Source organism: Thermobia domestica, chromosome 13, assembly GCF_964235325.1.
Source record: "Thermobia domestica chromosome 13, izTheDome1.hap1.1, whole genome shotgun sequence".
NCBI classification, from domain to species: domain Eukaryota; kingdom Metazoa; phylum Arthropoda; class Insecta; order Zygentoma; family Lepismatidae; genus Thermobia; species Thermobia domestica.
In genome coordinates this window covers 192,841,888-192,854,542 of record NC_137466.1, presented here as the reverse complement: position 1 = coordinate 192,854,542, position 12,655 = coordinate 192,841,888, and the positions used below count along the sequence as shown (strand labels likewise).

At 38.1% G+C, this 12,655-nt stretch overlaps 1 protein-coding gene across 1 annotated transcript in view; it reads left to right on the top strand.

Annotated features, from left to right (window-relative positions):
* LOC145668899 (dnaJ homolog subfamily C member 11) overlaps positions 1-12,655 on the top strand; it is a 44,124-nt gene that overhangs the window by 27,103 nt on the left and 4,366 nt on the right. The window contains exons 6-9 of the mRNA XM_081737169.1: positions 2,183-2,390; positions 6,230-6,346; positions 7,511-7,702; positions 9,726-9,972. Of these exons, the coding sequence (XP_081593295.1) occupies positions 2,183-2,390; positions 6,230-6,346; positions 7,511-7,702; positions 9,726-9,972 (764 nt within the window). The remainder of the gene's footprint in view (positions 1-2,182; positions 2,391-6,229; positions 6,347-7,510; positions 7,703-9,725; positions 9,973-12,655) is intronic.

The following is a 12,655-nucleotide window of genomic DNA, read 5'->3' as shown; positions in this document are numbered from 1 at the left end:
TAGTTTTCAAGATATCAGATTGAAACTTTGCATACGGATTGTTTGTACATTTGGGTATTTCTCTATTTTGAGATCCCTACGTGAAACCGGAGCAGGGCCCAAGGGGCGAAAGTGTTCCAAGGAGGTGATTTTTTTTTCGAAAAATTTCCGGTTTTTCCCGACTTTTTCAGTTCAGGTGTATGATACGAGCATGTGAGTAATGCCGTTCGAAAGGGCTCGTTATACTGAAGAAAATGGCTTTTGAACTATGGCTCTAGGCCAAATAGTAATGACGCAGTAATTTTTTATATTATATATATATATATATATATATATATATATATATATATATATATATACAGAGCTTAAATCCAAACTTTCAACAATTTTTCCGCCCTTTGTTTTCAAGATACAAGATTGAAATTTTGCACACGTATTACATAAACAACAACGTATTTTTTTTTAAAAAAATCTTCAGATCAATACGTGGAGTCAGGCCCGGGCCCGCGGGGCAAAGTGTTTTAGCGGGATTTTTCAAAAAAATCCGGGGTTTTCCCGAATTTTCTAGTTCAGGTGTGTGATACGGACATGTGATTGATACCGTAGGAAAGGGCTCCTTATAGTGAAGAAAATGGCGTTTGAACCATGATTCTAGGTCAAATAGTAATGACACAGAGCATTTTTGAAGTAGTTACATATGAAAAAATGGATCACCTTCAGACTCAAGAATTTCTCCCGACCTTAGTTTTCAAGATACAGGATTGAAATTTTGCACACGTATTATGAACATAACGTATTTAAAAAATCCAGATCCCTACGTGAACCCAGGCCCGTGCCAGAGGAGCGCAAAAATTTCCAAGAATATTTGCTTCCGAAAAATCTCCCGGCTTTTCTTGATTTTCCCCGTTTCTGGTGTATAATACGGATAGGCGAGTGGTGCCATTGGAAAATATGCTCTGTCCTGAAAGAGACGAGGTATGAGCCATGATCCTACGATAAATAGTAAGGAAGCAGTAGCTGTTTAAGTGAAAATCTAAAATTTACCTCAAAAAGTGGAAATCTTAAAAGAGTTAACAGTCATTTATAAAAGAGTAAATTCGTTGTTACGGTTCGTTGGCTGTACTAACTCCTCCCTATCACCTATACTGTATTGTATATATATATATCGGATGTTCTAAAAATGGCGCCCATGAACCACAGTCATAATAAAGCAAAAAGTATGTGTATACCTTCCGGGTCCTTGTCTGGAGACAAGAATTGCACTATATGGCAACGTCGCAAATAAAGAACCATAGAGTAGATCTACTAATCTATCAAATGGTTGCATCGATTCTTTCTGGATGGAGTATAGATATATATATATATATAGATTGATACTAGCATCACTTATTAGTGTAGTAATCGATTTACCTGCTTAATGTATTTGTAGTGTGTTGCTACAGGTTTCAAGTTAATCTGCGACGTTGCTACATTGTGAAATTTTGATTCGCCGTAGCGGCTGAAGGAGACTCCGGAAGATAAACCATCATAAATATTTTCGCTTTATTTTGACGTATTGAATAGTTCTTTGTAGTCCTTGGGCGCCATTTTTAGAACACCCGATATTATATATATATATATATATAATAACCTTTATTCTGGTTTAACCGAATTGTTCAACCGCAGCACAATTGGTCCCATCAAATTCAATTTAAACGGGACTGTAGTGTATATTGGATTTTATGTGAATAGAATTATTCCAGATAATATCAGAAGCAGAGAGGGATATTCATGCTTATCTTATTTAGAAATTGATCATACGATGCCTTCCGGATAGTAAAGGCGAACTCAACAACGTCTTGTTTCCTGAAAATGCACTCTGAGTGGCCAAAATAATCAACTATTTAATTTTGAAACTGTATTTTCTAAGAAAAAAGAGAAACAACTAGAGGTAAGAGAGATGCCTGACACAGAGCAGTTTGTTATTATCAACATCCTTAATTATAATTGCTGAGTGCTCAAAATGCACGTAACTTTCGTTCAGTTTGCTCTTACTATCCGGAACTTCTCGTATGACCCAATATACATAGACTTAACATTCACATACTAACTTGAGAGATATGTTTTTACAATGAAGAAATTTAAGCTTGATTCAAAATTTATGCTTTTAAGTTTCCTATGAAGACGAATTTACTAGCAATTTTAATGTCATTACTACATGCAGCCTTGGCAACTCAACTAGACAAACACACAGTGGGTTATCTGACATGGAAAGCTGGGATTCAGAGTTCTATGAGTACTATTGTGGTACGGGACACGAGTGCTTCACATACAGTGTTCACAATCCAGTTTGGAGTTCCACATTCATATTTGTCGCTTAGTTATACAAGAAAGTTCGAAGAACAGGAACTGAAACTTCGAGCATCTATCAAGTAAGTTAAAAAGATTAATAGTAGTTTAGGAAGTATAGTTAATTGTAATGGATTGGTTTAAGATAAGTATATATATATGTATATAATACAAAAATGGTTATCACAATAATGAAAACACCTGAGAAAAGCACAGCTTACCAGATTAATATGGTGTTGGGCCACCTTTGAACAGCTCTGATACGTTATGCCATAGAGTTATAATGATTGTAAATCGTAGCAAGTAGAATATTACGCCGTCCACGTGCAATGTATCATTCAGTTCCGTGAGAGACGACGGAGGCGGATGTCTGCGCCGGATTCGTGTCACCAAAATGGATTACTGAATGTTCAAATCCGGGGATTGGGCTGGCCAGGGGAGGTATTCATCTTCATCCCATGTTTCTCAAACCACGTCGCGACAAATCCAGGTGTGTAAATGAGCTCATTTTCATCCTGGTATCATTGCCCGGAAACATCTGAACCAAAGGATGCACAAATCAAACCAAACCATTTGGCGTAACTGCCCATTTGTGAGCCTAAGCCTGCTCCAGCACCGTCCGCTAGCACGTGGTCAGCGCGCTGCGACGCCCTGTCCCTAACAGGCGCATCAGAAGCTTTCTAGACCTAGTCTTCTTTTCATGTGACTCCCCAGTTTACCTCACGATGCTGAGTGGATGCCGAAAATTGGGAAGCACCGGCCGGGACCACGCGGAATGAATCCAACGCTCTAACCACTGGACTACGGTGTACCCCTTAGGATACACATATGCTACTAAAATGTCGATACAATCAATGACAGTGACATTACCGCTAAGCATTTGAACAGCACTCATTGAAAACTAGGATATTGTGACCCTACAGCATCATCGAGCTGCTGCTATGTTTCATGATTGGGCGGAGACATTGCGGGTATCCTTGTTTGGACTTCCGCCATACATAAACATGGCCCGTGTTGTGAAATAAGTTGAATGATGACTCATCTGACCATTTCACACGTTTCCAGTCATCAGTGGTCCATGTTGCATATTGGTGTCGTGCTAAAGCGTTATGGTCTCGTAATCAGTGGTTTCACCGTGCAACCCGCTCCCGTATGTCCATGTCATGTAACTTGCGGCGGACTATGATTGTCGACACAAGTTGTGGGGTGTGCTGCTTGAGTTCCTTCGTCACTTGCACCACAATTGCATGCGTTCTGAATAACAACCTTCTTTTGTTTTAATGTTCGGTACTTGTCAGTGAGGGTTTTCTTTCGGTCACTGTTCCTCTTCGCCGTTTTGGTTTTGTAGCCCGTCATTACTTTGGACACTGTCTCTCACTACACCCAACACACTTGCTACTTTTATCACGCACGCACCACATAATCAAGCGCCAACAATCTGCCTCTGGAAATCAAAGAGGTCATCCATTTTATACTGTCACCGTCTGTTTAGTTCACTGCATTTTGCTATCCAGCGCTAGTCGCCACCTGACCACTTTAAACCCAAATGTTGAATGTTTACAACTCCTGATGTTTCCATACTATTCGAAATGGGGGCTGACCATCGAGACGTTAGCGTAAAAGACAGTAACTTCATTCACGTATGTTGTGGGTCCAGGTAAATGGCAACGTTGCATTTTCATTTAACATTGGGAGCATAAAGAGTGTAAGCCCAAACGGCTCGTCCGATTTAAATTCACTTTAGATTGAAAACATCATATTTGGAGATGATTTCCCCCTTTACATTTTGTTGTAACTCGCATAATAACAGAGTTACTCTATGTCAAGGGAACTTTTGAGACACCCTGTATATAGTACAATGTTAAAATATATTATATTTATCAGTAACAAGTAAGAAAGGTAGGTCATTCAATAAACCTGTGTAAATGAAGAACGTCCCATGAAAATAAAGCTTAAAATAAGCTTTACCTTTTATATTAACTAACACTCAGCTGGTGTGTGACCTGGGGTCTGCTTTTTCAAAACTACTATTCTTGTAATACTAGTGTAAATTATTTCAAAATAATATATTGTACAATTGCAGATACCATAAAATCCTGAAAAATTGAGATATCAGCATTAGTATTTAGAAATGACTTTTACTGTTCTTCTAATATTTCTACTTCATAATATTTTTGCGGCTTGTGAAAAACATATTACGAAACTTGTAGCTTTGAGAAATAGAACCCCAGGAGTCCTTATTGGATTGTTATATTCCTAGTATGATTTTTGATTGCTTATGTTTTCTATGAAAAAAAGAAAAGAAAAGAAAAGAAAGAAAGAAAATAAAAACTGAGTTGAATAAAATGAAAAATATTTGTGAATCCGAATAAGTGTCTGGCTGTCGAAGCTAATAGGATTGGATGCTAAACTCGTCGTACAAGTTATAACAATTTGCTTCGGATTCCCAGGGCACATATTAAGTAAGGGTTAGTTAATCTTAACGAATTGTGTCAGATTGTATCTGTGTTTACCTTTTTATGTTACGTAATCGTCTTGTATTTAGTAAAACTACTGTAGTAAAACATAGTTATTATTAAGTGTTTGGCCTTTGACTCAGATGATCTTTACGGTCACTTTTCTTACTTTTCTACAGGTGTGTTTTTAGAGTAGAGTGAGATTATCGGTGAACAAGTTCAGTAGAATCCCAAATAGTAATAATCGATCATAAAAACAGTTGAAAAATATTTAATCTAGCTATTCTTAAGCAAATAATGAATAAAGAAATAAATAGTATCTGAATCATTTAAAGTTTTATATGGATGCTTTTGTCGGAATAGATGGCATTGATACACATGACTAAATAACCCATCACTGCCGAAGTATGACTGTTGCAGATAACTAGAGTGAGTGTGCCAGTCACTTGTGTATGAAAACAGCTCAAGATGGGTCAAGGTGTAGATGTCATAGATTAGCAAAAAGAAGTCATTGTAGTCAGGGTACCGATGGTCACAGTAACAGGTTCGTGTCGACAATGGCGTGTGAACGCAAAATGGCGTCAAGGTGTGGTCGAAAGAGATCATGACCGCTGACGAGTTTTACGTTTAATGAAATGCAGGCATATTTCAATTTAAAGGGAGAGGGAGGTAGCCTTCATGCGATCAATGGAGTCGAGTGCCGAAAGAATATGCTGTTCACTTTGGTTATAAAGCTCCACGCCTTCATTGGGCTTAAAAGCACAGAACGTGTAGTGTAATCTGACGAGTTACGTTTTTGTTTATATTCCAGTGATGCAAGGGGTCGCGTGTACTGAAAGCCCAATGAAACACCCGCTATATGAAGGGTGTGGTTCAAGCTTGATGAAGTAGTGTGGGAATGTTCACGCACCGTTATTTGGGCCCACTTATACAAGTGAACGTGATCAGGGACCAGCATGTTTATTTGGACATTCTCAGTGATCACGTGTTGCGATTTCCGCCATATCTTTATGATGAATGAGCAGTAGTCAGTCTCATCTTCCAAGGTGACAACTGTTGTGTTGACAGGGCTCAAAGCATTTGCATATGATTTAAGGAACATTCAGGCATCCTGTCGGATCATAAACCCTATATTCAAATCCATTTGAAAATTTGTGGGACTATTTGGGCTAGCGAATCGCAGAAATAGGCATCCCCTTGCTTTTTTGGAATTCAGGATCTAGCGACGAGCAAATGAATTCATATCAATGTGCCATACCTACAACACTTTGTGGAGTCTTTTCCAAGCCAGAGACGGTGTTACCCGTATTAGTTAAATTGTATGGTAAGATGACTTTTTATTTTCTGTCCGGTGTACTTAATCCATCATTGTAACACCACATTTAAATGTAGTTCTATTATCCCATTCTATTTAGCATAAGAAATTTGGAACAAACTAAATCGTATTCTATTTCTTTTAATTTTAGAGCAGGAACCTTTGGAGCTGTATTCGAATATGGAGCAGAAAAGAAAATATCACAGCATAGTAATTTAGGGGCTTCAGTCATTATTGGAACTCATGCAGGGGTTTCATTAAAAATTAAGTAAGTAAAAAAAATGGAGGAGACAACTGATTTCTTTAGTTTTTTTTTTCTATAAGTAAAGAAACTATGAAATTTGAAAGCGAAAATGTGTTGCTGGATAGGTAGTAATTAACCCACTAGCTGAGTTTTAGGTTTGATTCTCGGTCCAGTAACATATTTTTACTCTTAAGAAGCTTAGGATCATAAGATATTTTCTTCGTTGTACAATTATGGTCTGTTTAGTAGAATTATATGGGTAAATTCGATTTTCAAACTTCTCAAAAAACTTCTGATGTGTGATTATAGTTATAGTGATGGTATTATCACTTTCATATCAAAATTGATAACAAACACTATGCCTTATAGAAAGTAATTGATGTTTAATTTAGTATAATTTTGGGCTTACCTCGGAATGCATTGTAATATCAAATTACTGAACGGTTTCAATACGATCTCCTATCTTCTTCAGCAGTTAACTATTAATCCACGTCACATCTCATGGCACTGACTTTAATTTCGTGAGAAATTTTACGGTATCGTTCAGATCCATAAGTTGCTACCACCTTGTTACAATTAAGCATAATAAAAATTGTATAAAATCACGGTTAAGTTTCTAGAAGTTAAAGTCAGTCCTATGATATATAAGGTGGATTAACAGGTGAGGTTTCGATTTAACCGTTGAACAAGATGGAAAATTCTATCCAAACTTGGGTAATCTGATGTTACGACGCATACCGAAATAAGTCCAATATTAACAAAGATTATTATTTAAAACCATTATTGTCAAAATTATGTAGTCATTACTTGTGTTTCCATAGTTACTTTTTTCCCTTATATTTCACCGAAAATGCTGCACGTTAGCAGAGATGATGGTATCATGAAATATTTATTTATTTTTCGTGTCATGATGAATCCTGATGTTTTTGGCGAAATGTAAGGAAAAAAAAAATAATACATTGTATTTTGAGAAACCATGCAGGTAAACGTGAAATTGTCATTGTGTTCCTCGTGCTAAGATTCGTATGTTTTATTGTTAGTTCGTAAACTGTGGCAAGAAATGGGAAATGACGACAGTTGGACTTCACATAGGTTTGTGCTTTAAAATTACTACTTAGATAAAGAATTACTACTGGTATCTTGTATTATTAAAAGCAAATTATTTAATTTAAATGAAATTGTTTTCAGGTTGAATCGGGCGAACCAGACGTATATCTTTCCAATCCACTTGTGTGAAGAAGTAATGCCAAGTCCAGTCTTCTATGCTACAATCACTCCTGTGGTAGTATGGCTGACAATCAAGAAGTTGGTAGTGGATCCTTATGTCAAGGAGCAGAAGGAAAAGGAGAAACAAAAACAGAGAGAACTGAATAGAACGAGGTAAGAAATTGTAGACAAATCTTCTGAGAGACAAGTCCTGCATAATTAGTGATGCTGTACATTGTTGAAGCTAGCGATCCTCCCTCTCACTACTTTCAGCCCCAACTATAAGAGTAAGTTTCTAATTTCCCAGGAAACTTACACAATGCTCTATAAAAATTTGAGTGTGATTAATAAATATTCAGAAAAGTATGTTATGTAAAATTGGGGAGAACGCGTTCCCTCATCATAGGCCCATTTCAACTGTAACCAATTGAGACAATTAGAAATTTTCAGAGAAAATTAAACCATATTCGACAAAATTGTATATTTTACGAAACTTGTCATATAATTTTTATTTAAAACTTCAGGAAGAACCAAACCAAACCACTTGGGTTAACGGCCCGATTTGTGGGCTGAGCCGCTTCATACCATCTGGTAGCGATTGATGGAACTACGTCCAACCTAGCGGTGAACGCGTAGTCCACACGCCGCATTGCTCTATCGCTAACCGGAGTATCGGTAGCTTTCTAGACCTAGTAGCCGTCACGTCTTTTATTCACGTGACTCCCCAGTTTTGCCTCACGACGCTGGGTGGACGCCAAAAATTGGTAAAACACCGGCCGGGAATCGAACCCCGGACCGCGCGGACATGAGCTCAACACACTAACCACTAGATACGGCTTCGTCTCAGTCTGTTCAGCTCAATCATGTGCTGGCAATATATAGCCTTGCAACTAGGAGGTAGGGGTTAGAGTTTCCGGGAGTCCAACGCCACTTTCTGCTGCTCCACCATACCTACTAGTGCTGAATGTTACTTGACAGATATGATAAATATACACTACCTTATTGCTTCCTGAACTGAAATATGTACAGTCCGCAGCAAAAAACCTGGAACATGAGCATGTAAGTTTATTGTGAAACAACGAAGTCTTTTGGTTCAAAATAAGTGCGCAGGGGAGGACGCCAAGGTTTCTCCTGGCGTGATTCTTGCCACATAGACGGTATGTTGATTCCCTGCGCTGTTACGCGTAGTTTCACAACAAACTTACATGCTCATGTTGCAGGTTTTTCGCTGCGGACTGTACCATTGTTGAATTACTTTTGCATATCACCAGCAGACGGCAGAGATTAAAGAAATAAGCAACTGAAAACAAAAAGTGAACTTGTCACTCGTAGCTCAATTGGTAAAGCAACCGATTGGAAATTTTTAAGTCCCTGCCCGGTGTTGTACATATATTTCTGTTATTTCAACGACCAATTCTTTTCCTTTTTCATATTTTACTTTTTTTTTTTTTTTAATTATGATTCTGTAGTTGTAAGAATTGTGTTAATCCAAATGTCTTGAAAGGTAACCAGTCATAAGTCTAATATAGATCATGTTTTATAATCAACAGAACAATTATAAAGCATAAAAAAATACTGATATTCGATTAAGTGTGCAAGTAATAAATACTTTTCTAGAAATCATGGAAACTGTAGTTATATGTGTGGAATGAATTCTTATATTATATAGATACCAAACATCTCCTGTTTTATTTTATACCAGCGAAATAAATACACTGTAAAATCATCAAGATGTGATCGTTTATGTATACGTAGAAGAAAAATTACAGTATTAAAAACAATGCGTGTGCATGCATCAATTTTATTATTACTACAGTTCATACATTTCTTTTTAAGTAGTTTTATTTTCCTTTCTAAAAGATTGAAGACAATGGGAAAGTTTTCGTACATATCGATTAGTTTGTAGTATATGTGTGAAGTAACACTGGAAAAACACATGAATATCTTATTACTGGAGTTGACAAGGAGTCGAATCCCAGCCTCATTGAACACACACTTTACCAGAGACATCATTTATTCCGTTTGTTGGTTATTGTTCGATCCTCAGTAACACTGCTGTCAACCAATCAGTTTTTTTTTTTTTTTTTTTTTTTTTTTTTTTTTTTTTTTTTGTAAAGAAGAAAAAAGTAAATGTGTTCCCATCTGTCCCTTATGTTGTACGGAAATCTAAAATACCTCCTAATTTTCTTTCTTCCAGAATGAAAGAAATGAAACGTGAAGCAAAGGCTGCTGTTGACTTAATGCGTGCAACTTACTCTCGAATCCGAACCGACGAAGAAACTCGAAATGGACTGGTGATAGTTAAAGCGTTATACGGACTGATAGGGGAGAACTTTGACCCTGGGATTCCAGAGGAAGAGATGGAAGATGACGTGATACAAGTAACCATTCCTCTTCAGTGCCTAATTAAAGACTCGAAACTTGTCCTCCATGAGGCTACTAAGGTTTGTATTCTTTTATTTTATTTATTTATTTATCTATTCACTCAAAATTATCTTTTGGAGATGTGTGGTTTTAAAATATCTTTAATGACATAGGATGATGCACTAAGGAAAATATATATATATCTACTTATACAGTAAAACTGTTTAAGTTTGCCATCTATTGAGTTTTTCTTTAAGTTGGCCAATGGTGGTACTTGTACATTCACACCACTGGAGCTAAAGGCAGCGAACTTAGACATGTTTACAATAGGTTTTCCCCCTGAAATATTTTCTGGTTTTACTCCGTCGAGAACTACCGTTATTTTTGTACTAAGGTATGAGTGCGGCGGGGAAACAGTCACACTTCGACATAATTATCCTTTTCTCTTACAGAATAAGGTGATACAGGGGGTGAGATACATTGTACTGGGAGAGGAAAGATTTGCTCTTTCTCTCAAATAGGCACCATGCCTATTGTATCTCTCTGCTGTAACATGAGGTAGGCGTGGGCGGCACTCGAACCCCCTTTCAGGTTTCAGGAAACTCTCGAGTTGGGTTAGACTCCGCCCGGATGTGACCAAACTAGAGGAAATAATCATGCATGGTGTCAATATGTCTTCTAACACTACAAAAGGAGATGAGTTAAGTCTTATAACGTTTGGTTGCGATACTGTTTATGCCGATAAAATTTTACTTGCTTAGGGAAGTTCCCGTGGTATAACTGGTAGATGGGCCTTGGCTACGACCATCTGAAACCACCTATGCCTTCCTTTTTTCAGTATATATTTCAATGTTTTGAAGATATTTCTTTCAGTTAGTGTCTAATGAAAAAAAAAAAAAAAAAAAGAAAAAAAGAAAAAAGAAAAAGAAAAGAAAAGAAAAAACGTTAAGTTGTCGAAACCGTTACACTGTATTTTAGTTTTAATAAATAAGTGTTGTGGTCAGAAGAGTTAAGTCCTAGAATCGTGATAGATAGAACTACATGCGGATATGTGGAAAATAATTGGAACAATGGAATCCTAAATCGGGAATAGAAAATGAATAACCTTAACTAGTGAAAACATAATCACGCACTAAAAAGAACTAGAAAGGGTAAACAAATAGGAAGAAAATATAAGAAAAAATAATTTATAAAGCGTACAAGTGTGCACTATCTTAGAATGCGCTCTCTATCTAATGTAGTATTTAGCATAAGGGCTTAGTGCACCTTTGTTTAGTGTGATTGTTTTCCATGTAAGTTGGGATATTTCACGTCTTATCCCTGATGATCGATTCATTTAATAATGATAATAATTTTTCCTAAGAATGGAGATAATACCTGAAAATCGGATATTTGATGATCAGATTAACATACCTTTAAAGATGAAGTAAATTTATACGTTATTTTTGACGGATTTCATCCCTAATCAATGGGGATAATTGGGGAAACTTCAAAGAAAGTATATACCGCATTGCATTAAATTAGAGTTGAATTTACCGCGTTTAATCCTTGACTGCTTTGAATTCATGTGGATGTTCGGGAAGCCTGAAATAAAATATACTCCATATTGCACCAGAATAGAACGATTTTAACGAAAGTTGCAGTCAACAATTGTTTAGTTGAAACTTAACGTATAATTTCAAATACGAGGGATGATTTAAAAAATGGTTACAGAGCCTATTAAGGCTTACAAGGTCTGTATGATAAGTAATGAGACTCGCCGCGCCGCGGCGCGCGTGTCGCTGGAGCGGGTTTGTCGGTGATGGAGGATGTAGGGGGGGTCCGAGCAAAGCAACGCACCGCGCGTCAGTTGGCTCCGAGCCTTAGTGGAGCGCGGACAAGCCTTGGACAAAGCCCTTGTGAACATTCTTGTCACGGCGGAAAATCAACAAACATGGAGGGTTCCATCGAACAGCGTTATGCGATCAAATTTTGCGTTCGCCTGGGGAAAACGGCTACTCAGACGCTTTCTCTCATCACGGAGGCCTACAAAGAGGAAGCCCTATCCAAAGCCCAGGTGTTTCGTTGGCACAGTGCGTTCCGGAACGGCCGGGAAAGCGTTGAGGATCTGGAGAGGGCTGGACGCCCGACAACAGTGACTACGGACGAAACTGTGGCAAAAGTGAGGGATCTCCTGAACTCAGACCGTCGATTATCGTTGAGATTGATTGCTGATGAACTCGATATGAACCACACAACAGTGCACAAGATTGTGACGGAACAATTGGGAATGAGAAAAATCTGTGCGAAACTGGTGCCGCGAGTGTTGACTGACGAACAAAAGCAACGACGTGTTGATTGTTGTCAGGAACTGTTGAACCTCATGAACAGTGACCCTAACTTTGAAGATGACGTCATAACAGGTGACGAGTCGTGGGTGTTCCAGTACGACCCTGAAACGAAACGTCAAAGCGCGGAGTGGCACACTCCTGCGTCCCCGCGCCCCAAGAAGGCCAGAATGTCGAAGTCAAAGGTGAAAACAATGTTGATTGTTTTTTTTTGACAATGTGGGGGTGGTCCACAAGGAGTTTGTACCCCAGGGACAAGCCGTCAACGCCGCCTTCTACAAACAAGTCCTTGAGAGACTGCACAGGAGCGTCAAGCGGAAAAGACCGGCGATCGCTAGCCGGTGGAAGTTGCATCACGACAATGCCCCTGCCCACACCGCCTTCTTAGTGACCTCCTTTTTGACCCGGATTGGGGTGGAAGTCCTTCCACAACCAC